The sequence below is a fragment of the Ovis aries genome, chromosome 4 (assembly GCF_016772045.2).
Source record: "Ovis aries strain OAR_USU_Benz2616 breed Rambouillet chromosome 4, ARS-UI_Ramb_v3.0, whole genome shotgun sequence".
NCBI classification, from domain to species: domain Eukaryota; kingdom Metazoa; phylum Chordata; class Mammalia; order Artiodactyla; family Bovidae; genus Ovis; species Ovis aries.
In genome coordinates this window covers 78,245,147-78,256,081 of record NC_056057.1, presented here as the reverse complement: position 1 = coordinate 78,256,081, position 10,935 = coordinate 78,245,147, and the positions used below count along the sequence as shown (strand labels likewise).

The following is a 10,935-nucleotide window of genomic DNA, read 5'->3' as shown; positions in this document are numbered from 1 at the left end:
ATTAGTAATAATGGTGGTGGCGGTTTAGTCACTAAGTTGTGTCTGACTCTTGTGACCCTAGGCCCTGTAGCCTGCCAGGCTTCTCTCTCCATGGGATTTTCCAGGCAAGAATACTGGAGTGGGTTGCCGTTTCCTTTTCCAGGCAATCTTCCCAACCCAGGAATTGAACCCCAGTCTCGTGCATTGCAGGCAGATTCTTTACCCACTGAGCTATCAGGGAAATACAGTACTGGTATTGTTGTTTTGCAGCTGTTAAAATTGTTTTAGGATTTGTGGAATATAGTTACATTAGCAACATTATTCACTGGCTTTCATCCTAGGAGGATTGGGTGGGTGCAGAGAATACCAAAGAAGATAATCAATAGCCTAATAATAATCATAATCCTAAATTTGAATTCTGTAAACTCTGGAGGTTTTTCTGTTAAACGCAGAATGCTTGTTTCCTTGCTATCTCTGGCACAGAGCCCCAGGAGGCAGTAGCACCCTCGGTGAGTGGTGGTGGGCCTGAGGCAGCACTTTACTCTGGAAGCAGCAGTGCCCATCGGAATAGTGGCAGATTCCACCATGCCACTGATAGTGGCGGTAGAGGCTGCCGCTGGCCTGTGGTGTCCTGAAGCATCCATAAAAAGATGACTAAAGAAGTTGGCTTAAAACTCAACATTCAGAAAACTAAGATTGTGGCATTCAGTCCCATCACTTCATGGCAAATAGATGGGGAAACAATGGAAACAGTGACAGACTTTATTTTTGGGGGCTGCAGAAGCACTGCAGATAGTGACTGCAGCCGTAAAATTAAAAGACACTTGCTCCTTGGAAGTAAAGCTGTGACCAACCTAGACAGCCTGTTAAAAAGCAGAGATGATACTTTGCCAGCAAAGGTCCATGTAGTCAAAGCTATGGTTTTTCTAGTAGTCATGTTTGGATGTGAGAGTTGGACTATAAAGAAAGCTGAGCACCGAAGAATTGATGCTTTTGAAATGTGTTGGAGAAGACTCTTGAGAGTCCCTTGGACTGCAAGGAGATCCAACCAGTCTATCCTAAAGGAGATCAGTCCTGAATATTCATTGGAAAGACTGATGCTGAAGCTGAAACTCCAGTACTTTGGCCACCTGATATGAAGAACTGACTCATTGGAAAAGACCCTGATGCTGGGAAAGGTTAAAGGTGGGAGGAGAAGGGGATGACAGAGGATGAGACGGTTGGATGGTATCACCAACTTGATGGACGAAAGTTTGAGCAGGCTCTGGGGGTTGGTGATGGACAGGGAAGCCTGGTGTGCTGCAGTCCATGGAGTTGCAAACAGTCGGACATGACTGAGTGACTGAACTGAACTGAATGGACCATTCACCTTGGGTGGTTCCAGGGAACCAGCATTGCTGTGAAAGCTACAGCCAAAGAGAAAGGATGATGCATTTAACTTTTCTGAAAGATTGGTACCTCAGGGTGACCAAAGAGTCTAGGAGGGAAAAGGCCTCTTTATGTAAATATTTCTGCTAATAATAGAAGAAGGAATGGCGGAATTAGACTGTTGAAAAATATCACATCCAAATATGAGGCAAAGGGGCCAGTCCATAGCCATCTGAGGCAGGTCACTGCCCCATATCATGTGCCCCCTGATGGAAGTGTTCTTGCAAAAAACATCACACTTGAGTTAGATAGAGCCTCAACAGTCTGTAGGAAATGCCCCTCCCTCTCCCTCAACTGCATTTATGAATGCTGTTATCCTCGAATGCCTCTAAACCCTCTAGAATTTAAGCGCCTGTCCAGGCTCTCATTCGCCCTCTGTGCTGCCTGGCCTTTCTCTTCCGTGCCTACCCTAGTGGTGATTGCATCTGTGAGAGCAGAACAGGTAGGCTTACATGTGCAGCTGGTTGGTTTCCTTTAGTTTCCTCTGTTTCCCTGGTTGGGGCAGCTTTGGGGCCTCGGAAGGGTTGTATGTGCATGCAGGGGGACCTGTTGGGGAGCAGGGAGCGGACTCAGGCCCCACAGTCAGCCGAAATGAGGCATGGGGACCGCTCTGCATCCTGAGGTCTCTGTATCTCACTCTTGATTCCCTTCCCCTCAGGACCACCTGGTCCTGCTCTGTGGGGGCAGCTTTTAGAAAGAAGGAGAAATCGGAGCCCAGACAGTACCTACAGTGCCCTGTGTCTCTAAAGAGATAGTCCAGACAGTACCAGATGTTTGTTCAAACAAATCTAGAGCGGTACTGCTTTCCCGGTTTACTGTATTTTCTACATCTGCAGCATGTGTGGTAGTAATTAAGGCATGAAATGACTGTTCTGAACCAGTCTTTTCAGAATCTAGAAATATTAAACTTTGTTGCAGTTTAAGTTGAACCATATGAAATAGTCATTTTTTATGGGCAGAAAACCACTGAAAATTAGCACTTTAATTTGATCAAATCTAACTTGGCCACCTGATGCGAAGAACTGACTCATTTGAAAAGATTCTGATGCTGGGAAAGATTGAAGGCCAGCGAAGAAGGGGATGACAGAGGATGAGATGGTTGGATGGCATCACTGACTCAATGGACATGTGTTTGAGTAAACTGGGAGTTGTTGATGGACAGGGAGGCCTGGAGTGCTGCAGTTCATGGGGTCGCAATGAGTTGGACACAACTGAGTGACTGAACTGAACTGAATCTAATGTTAATTAATATTAGTAAAATTGTATTACATTTGTTATGTTTTGAGTTATGACTATATATGATCACTCTAATTAACCAAAACGGTTAATTAAGTAGCTTCTCTTTGCAGCCATTTTGGACTATCTAGAGAGTTTAAGAATCTTCACCATCAACAAACCCAGTTTCCCCCTTTCAGGATCAGATCTGACCCTGAAGAAGTTAAAGTGAGCTTGCTCAGGGACATACTATTTAGTTTCAAAGTTGTATTTTAAACTCAAGAGTCCTGGAAGTAGGTAGAGGCTTTTGTAGGCTGGGGGTCATGGAGGTGTGCTCTGTCCAGGCCCCCCTGACTGCTGTGTCCCAAAGCAGACGACACTTGGCCTGAAACAGGCAGGTTGGCCTCTCTCACTGCATCGGGGACACGGTGTGGTCAGGAGGGGGAGCCCCAACAGTGCTCTCAGCTTGCTTGTTCATTCTTTCTAACTTTGTAGTTTGGTTTTGCAGAATGGTTGGACTTCCAAAATAATGTCTTTCAGTTGACTATACCATATTGGCTAGAAATGTGGGGAGGCCACCCATAGGCTCTACAGGCCAGAGATAGGAGGGAAGGTGTGCTGGTTTAGAAAGAAGATGTATTGGGTTTAGTAAGAAGATATGCTGGTTTATTTAGAAGATACACTGGTTTAGCAAGAAGATTTAATGGTTTACTTGGACTGGTTTAGTAAGATGGGCTGGTTAAATTAGAAAAATCCACTGGTTTAATTAGAAGATGTTCTGGTTTAGTTAGAAGAGGTGGTGGTTCAGTAAGATGATGTGTAGGGTTAGGTAGAAGACGCACTGGTTTAGTATAAAGATGTGTGGGTTTTCTTTGCATCTTTTTGTGCACGCAGCCTGTTCGGATTTTGTCAGGAGTTTCAGGGTGTTGCCTGCCTCTTTAACTTTTTCAAAAAACTAAACAGCTTCAGTGGGGTTTGCAGAAGGAAGCTGTGGTTTATGGTCTTCCTGTTCATTCACATGTTTTTTTCAGAGGGAGGGCGAACATCTGACCATATTTTTCAACCAAATCAGAAGTGAACAGAGGAGAATGCACAGTAACTGTCGGCAGAGGGGGAGGAACCAGAATTCCTCCAGAGAAATTCCTCCTCAGACAGACTTTCCGACAGGGTATCCCATGGAGAACGAGGTAGGTGCAAACCCAGTGTGGAGAGAGCCATCTAGAATGACTGTTGGGTCCTGTGACCTTCACTTTGGGAGCATGGGGTGGTGGAGGGTTCCTGCTGGCTTCCGGGTCTGAGAACCAGTGGCTGGTGAGAGAGATGAGGAGCTTTTTGTAGGTGGTTGAGTTTGTCCATCTTCGCCTAAGAAGTGGAAGACTGGGGGTGTCAGGTCTGCTGTGGATTTATAGTCAGTTAGGGCCCAAGATCTGAGTTCGAAAATGATTTAGGGAAAAGGTCAGGAACGAGTGCAGTCCCAGTCGCGGACTCGCGCCTGAGTTTCATTTGTGACACCCAAGGGAAGATGAAGGGGCTGTGTGCCTGGCCGGAGTGGTCTTGGCCGTCCGTGGAGGGTCAGACACTGGGTGTCAGTGGAGCAAGCCACTGCAGTGGAGGGCAGGTTCACGCCCAGTCCTGAGATGGGGAACTTGAGTCTGTAAGGAGGTCCTGGGGCGCTGGCTGTGTCCTGTTCTTTATTTAGGACTCCGAGGCACCTAAGAAGGGCTCTTTTTCTGTTGGTAGGTGCTTTTTAACTTTTAAAATTTGTTGATTTGCATTACAGGGAGTGGTGGAAGGTAGTTGGAGTTAAGATAGGCAATAGTGCGATGCAGTTTAAAACAGTGGTACTTATAGGAGAGAATTTGTGAGAGTGCCTTGCGCACCTGGGCAGGTCTGAACCTGGGTGGAGTAGCCGCTGCCTTGCCCAGCTGGACAGAACTGTGGCTCTGCCCAGCCTACCCTCTGGCCTTGGTGTTTCCCCTGGCCTTGTCCTGCAGCCCTGTGCTGGAGCCAGAGCGTCACCGAGCTGCTGTCTTCTCTCTCCCTCAGCAGAAGGGGCCCTGGGGTGGGGATAAGGGTCCTTCAAGGTATAGCCCCAGTGCTGGGCACAGGCTTGATGTCCGTTAGACATTTGCTGAATGCCCAACTGAAGGACCCCAGGGCCTTGCTCTTGAAGCCTTTGTTCAGGGGCAGTTCTGTGTTATGTACTAAAGGAGTAAATAAGGCTTCCTGAGCACTGCACTGGGGCATTCGAGGTTCCCATCACGGTTTCTTTCCTTCACTGCCACACACTTTCTCCAGAATGTGCTGAGCTGCGAGTTGTGCCCGAGGAGCGAGTTGGTAGATGTTTTCACCTTATCATTCCTGTTGGTCTCCAAGTAGAGGCTGCTTTTCCAGGAGTGGTTGTGCTGCTTCCTCAGCTCATGCATTTCTTACTGTAAATTAATAAACAGATGCTCTGACAGAGAACATAGCCTCTGAGAATTTGTTTAGGAGATGCAGGTACTCAGAGCCTCGTCACCTCAACTGAGATTCTAGGCCAGGCTTTAACAATACCCAGGGCCAGCCTGACCCTGGGGCCCTCCTCTAGGAAAGTACTAAGTGGACCAGAGTCAGTTGTGTGTGTTTAACTAAAAGCTACATTTGAGATTTCCAAGTTCAAAAGTTGTTTCAAGCATAAGATGGAAAATGCTGCAAGACAAGTTTTTTAAAAAAATATCTATTTCTTTGGCTGCGCCAGATCTTCATTGCAGTATGTGGGATCTAGTTCCCTGACCAGGGATCGAACCTGGGCCCCATGCGTAGGGAGTGTGGAGTTTTAGCCACTGGAACCGCAGGGAAGTCCTTTACAAGAGTATTGTAAGGATCTAGGGATCACTGTGGAGCTAGTTCTAGAAAGCGGCGTGTGTTGCACATGCGAAGTCTGCATGAAGCCCTGTGTCCCTTCCCTGGGTCTGTGCCTTGGACCCTCACTCAGCCAGTTCCTTTCAACACTTAGGGCCCCGTTTCTTCACAAGAGACTGGGACACAGATGCACTCTGGGTGGCATCAGCACCAGGGCAACATTCACCAAGAGAAACTGCGCTTGGTGCTGGGCTCTCTCCAGGGTCTCTTTCTTCCATCTTTTGGGTCTCAGATTATAAGATTGTTTTGGTGGTGATGAACACGAGTGCTCAATAAAAATACCTGTTGAATGAAGAGTAAACAATTGCACAGGCTAAAACCATTAAAAAAAAAACTATTGATTTGGAGGCTATTCCAGTGAAAGAGTCCACAGTCATTTAATGGAGTCCTGATTCTGTGTGTCGAGAGTATTTTTAATTGTTTGTCAGTGTATTTAAGCAACTTATTGACCAGAGACGTGTTAATATGTCTTTTGTTACCTGAGTGTTATTGACCAGAGACATCTCAGCTTTCACCTATGTAACAAAATCACTGGCCACAGCTATTAGTTTCTGCAAAAATCTCATGGTCAATTACGTATTAACTGGAACTTCCTTTTACATCTCATGTTTAAAAGCACCATTAGTTCCAAAACCCTGAGGTGCCGTCTTGTTCACTGTGTTTCTGGAAAAGCTAAGGGGCCCCCACCATGCCTGCCATACCCCAACTCGCAGCTGGGTGTGCTTTCTAGCTCCTGCAGTGGGAGCTGGGTGCGCATCTCCTGTGTCACATGCCTGCTCTCTTTGGGTGGAGCAGCTGCCCGCGTTCTGCACTGAAATGGGGCGAGGCAGCAGAGGGAGGCTGCAGGTTTGCTAGGGTGTCTTTCTTTACATAATGGTTTCAGCATTCCACTTTCTAGGAAGGCTCAGCCACTGGTGAAACTTCTTTGGGACATTAAGAAAAAGCACATGGTGCCTTGTGTATGCAAGGCTAAGGACTAAGTTTGGGAAGCTGTGTCTGATTCCCAGTCAGTTAGGCCACATTCACGCTTGACCAGGTGGTCTGGTGTGCGGCCCGGGTTGCAGGGGCAGCTCCCTTTGCCTCTGCTAGCCTGTGAGCAGTGGAGGTCTGGCACCACGCTACATCACAGGGCATGCCTTGTTACCAGGGTAGCTCCTTTAAATACAGGACATTTTGGCACTGAAGCACACCTTTGAGGCACCTGACTAGCAGTTCTCATCGTGGGTTCATCTGCTGTGGGCTTGGTGGTGACCACCTTGAGGATGAGAATTCTGTCTCATGCCTCCACAGCACCTTTCTGATGACTGGCTGGCAGAGGCACCAAACCCCTTCATTAACCAGTTTTATTTCTCCTCTGTGGGGTGCTGGGTCACAAGAGGTAAAGGCAGAGGAAGGCGGAGTGGGGCTCAACATAGGGAAAGCTGATCCTCGAGCCGTAGAGGGGATCTGCAGTGGGCTGTCCTGGTTTCTTCGGCTGGCAGAGTGTCTCCTAAGGTGGGTTGTAGGTCTTGGGCTCTGGGTCCTTTCCAACACAGACTGTGACTTTATGACCCGTCCCTCATTGTTAAAACAACAGCTTGGGTTGCATGCGCTGTGTGGCCCTGGTGCTTTGGCTGACCTTGGCAAACCTCTCACCTCCAAATTGGTTTCCTGTTGCTCCCAGGTGTAGAGGAGTAGCAAGGTGGAACATCAGACAGATTGAACTGAGCTGTTTTCATGCACCGTCAGATTCAGGATCATCCACGTCTGTGCCCCGACTGGTTATGATCTGAGAGAGTGAGTTCTGTGAGGTTAAGCAGGTAGAAATGGTGTAGGGGCAGATGTTTACTCTGGCCAATTTCTGACATAGGTCATCTCTGTAACGTTGTGTTACATGCCTTGGTATTTCCATAGCCCTAGGGCAGTGCCTTGTACATTATAGGAGCTGGGAGGCTCTCAGCGCAGATACACAGTCAGGCAGAACAGGATTGAAGCGTCATCTGTGTGGGATGCCAGCCAGAGATGGAATCGCAGTTCAGTATGGCCTGGCCTGGCCTGCTGCAGTCACGCTGGTGAAACATGTTTATATTCCCAGCTTCCCTTTCAATGCAAAGTTTACTATCGGTGCTTGAGTGGGAAATTGTGGGTGACCGTTTCCCACCATTTCCCTGTGAGCCCTGCATAGCGGCAACCTGGTCCAGACCCTACCCCCTACTCCTGAATTTCACCAGAAGTGCCCCACCTTCTTCTCTCCCACTCTCCTAACTTGAGTGGGAAATTGTGGGTGACTGGTTCCCACCATTTCCATGTGAGCCCTGCATGGCAACAACCTGGTCCAAACCCCGCCCTCCACCCCCGAATTTCACCTGAAGTGCCCCACCTTCTCTCCCACTCTCCTAACTTGTGCTGGGGCTGACAGTGCCTGTGGGAGGGAGGAGAAAGAAGCCTGAGAGGATCAAGAGGGCGGTCTGTCTGAGAGCTGGGATCAGCCGTCATGGGCTTCTCCAAGGGGCACCCTCTGTCCACTCTGCAGTTCTGAGACGGTGGAGATGATGCTGTCCGTGTGATTATGATATTGATTATCTTGTCCATGGCTTAAGTGTTCAGTTCAGTTCAGTCGCTCAGTCGTGTCCAACTGTTTGCAACCCCATGAACCGCAGCATGCCAGGCCTCCCTGTCCATCACCAATTCCCGGAGTTTACCCAAACTCACGTCAGTGTAAGCAGCTGTAGATGGGAACTATATCCTTAAAATAACAGTGTTTTGAACAATTTCACATAAAACAAAAAGTAAATGCAGGCCCACATGCACGTTGTCATGATCATCACTAGCCCTGTGGGCCTCATATCAGCATTATTTTACACCCACCCCACCCCACAGCCAGTATGAAGCGCGGAGGGGCTGCAGTGGGGTGTGGAGCAGCAACCAGGCGGGTATCCAGCTCAAGGAAGGGTTACTCCAGGATTACTCCTTTGGGGGATCAGAGGAGTAAAAGGCAGATATCCAGGTGCCAAGTACTCAGGGGTAATGAGCACAGACTAAGGAGCAGAGGAGAAAAGCCAGACTCTGGCTAGAAGGAGCAGGAAGAATGCTGGGGTTCACTTTGCGGAGGGTGTCTTTTAGGTGGGGTGGCCTTTATAGCTGAGCGTCTCTGGGTCTGGGGCAGGCCCTGCAGGATCTCCCGGGAGGCCCCCAAGGCCTCACCTGCCTTAGTAGGGGAGTCACTGCCCCTCTCCACCCTCCATCTGTGAGACTGACGGGCTGACGAGGCACCTCACAAAATCATCGGCTCTGTGGCATTCTTTTGGGGGGGATATGGTGGGTGGCTGAATTTCCCATGCAGAGGAGAAACGGAAATGAGAGCTTTTAGAGCATGTTTGGTGACATGTACATTGTTTCTGTAAGGGTTGGTCAGAGGTACCCCTGCCGTGGGTCCCGCCCAGGCACGCAAGCTGCAGCATCGTAGACAGGACAACGAAAGGTGACTTTTCCCTCTGGGATGGGTCACCAGCTCTGGGTTTTGCTCCTGTGTTTAGTGACATTTCCCTGCCAAGTCTGCATGCTGGCATGTTGTCTTTGCTTTTATGTTCCGACATAAAACATAAACTGGAAGTGGTCACCTCCGAAGAGCCCTTCGGAGCTGCTGGGAGGGGTCCAGACCTTTTTCTGGGCCTGCAGGCGAGGCTGACTTCATTCTCCCTGACCTTCCTGGTTCTTGCTCTGCAGATTTACTTTGATTGCAAGATTGGCCTTCAGGCTGGTCTAGACACTGGTCTGGGGGTGAGGTTGCTCACCTAGGTGTAGGTCAGCGCCCCGAGGCCCTGGCAGAGGGAGGGGGCAGTGGAGCGCAGGCCACGCTTTCACAGGAGAGCCTAGAGGCGGCCTTGCGACTGTTGACTGCACTTTCTGTTGTTGCCACAGCCCTGGGCACACCTCCCCACCTTCTCCAAAGACTGCAGTGAAGTGACCCGGCAGAGCCGGGATGGGTGGAGCAATGCATCATTTTTGTCTTGTGGGAGAATCTCCTGTTTCTGCCCTGTTTTCGTCTCCTGAGTTTACTCGCCTTGAGTACTGTCCTTTGAATCTTCTAAGTGTCTGTGAACAGGTGAGGGACGAGTCCCTCAGTACCTGAGGCAGCCCTCGGCCTGGCCCACCCTGGCAGCAGTGGCCAGCCCTTGCCTGCACGGGGACTGTGGCAGTGGCTTGGGCCACTTCTGCTTGTTAGCCATGGGTACAACACCAAGCCTTTGTGAATAATGAACTCCAACCATTGCCGTTTCTGCCTGCAGCCTGGAATTGTGTCGCCGTTTAAACGAGTATTCCTAAAAGGTGAAAAGAGTAGAGATAAGAAAGCCCATGAGAAGGTGACAGAGAGGCGCCCTCTGCACACTGTGGTGCTGTCCCTGCCCGAGCGCGTCGAGCCCGACAGACTGCTGAGCGACTATATCGAGAAGGAGGTGAAGGTAAGTCCCCGGCCGCAGGACACACCTTGCCTGTCGCCAGCAAAGGCTCTCAGTGCACCACACGCTGCGGTCTGGGACCCGTGCCCACGTGCATCTTGGCTGACTCCCACTCGGTGGTGCCCCCATGGTGTTATGTCTGATACTCGGGCGCCCAATCCCCAGATTGCTGTTTTCTGGCCCCATTTCTGGTTTTCTCTCCGGGAGCAAGCCGCCTCCTTACTCGTAAAGGCTGGCGGTGTGTTTCAGTTCCTTGGTAAAGGCTTAGAGCTGTCCCATGTGTCATTGTTCCAGCCTAGGACACAGGCTTCTGAATTCTGTCAGAGACTCTGCCTGTTTGTGGATTAACATGATGTGCACTGCTGTATTTTTAGTGCTTCCTTGAAACACTGGAGTGAGAAGAATACAAAGGTATAAAACTGTGCGGTCAGAGAGAATGGGAAAGGGTGCAGCAGTAACGAGCGAGTCCCGTGAACTTGCAGAAGGAGCTGGTAAAGGTGGGGTCGCGAGCTCATGGAGCCCGTGGAGCTGGACCCTCGTCCCTCAGAGGATGCAGAGCCAGCCAGCTGCTCTCGGGGTTGTCTGGGGGTGTGGGGAGGCACCGTGCACACTGTGAGTGTGCGGAGGGGTCCACTCTCACTTGGCATGGTGGGAAGTGGGAGGTCTCCCTGGTGGAGATGCAGCACTAGGGGGACTTTAGACATGGGGGCACCTGGCCCAGGGGAGGGTGGGGAGAGACCCAGTGTGAAGATGAGCAGATTGAGTCAAAACCTGTCTGGAACAGTGAGAATCGCCAAGCCCGTTTCCCTCAAGCTTTCAGAAGGCCTGCAACCAGGCCTTTCCCAAGGGGGATCCTCAGAGGGGTGCTTTTATGTGGAAGCCACGCAGCCCACCAAAGTGCTTCCTCAGGTGACCCTGCTGTGACCACCCCGCCAGCCTGAAAGAAGCTGATGCTCTGCAGCTCTGCCCGTGC

General features: G+C 50.0%; 1 protein-coding gene across 23 annotated transcripts in view; it reads left to right on the top strand.

Annotated features, from left to right (window-relative positions):
* CCM2 (CCM2 scaffold protein) overlaps positions 1 to 10,935 on the top strand; it is a 52,363-nt gene that overhangs the window by 13,066 nt on the left and 28,362 nt on the right. For 20 of the 23 annotated variants that reach the window (XM_060415074.1, XM_060415073.1, XM_060415070.1 and 17 more), the window contains 2 exons: positions 3,654 to 3,809; positions 9,792 to 9,965. The exons of 1 other annotated variant lie outside the window; for it this stretch is intronic. In XM_060415074.1, coding sequence (XP_060271057.1) covers positions 3,711 to 3,809; positions 9,792 to 9,965 — 273 coding nt within the window. In that variant the 5' untranslated portion in view covers positions 3,654 to 3,710. The remainder of the gene's footprint in view (positions 1 to 3,653; positions 3,810 to 9,791; positions 9,966 to 10,935) is intronic. 2 more of the 23 variants (XM_027968699.3, XM_027968700.3) reach the window with 2 other exon arrangements.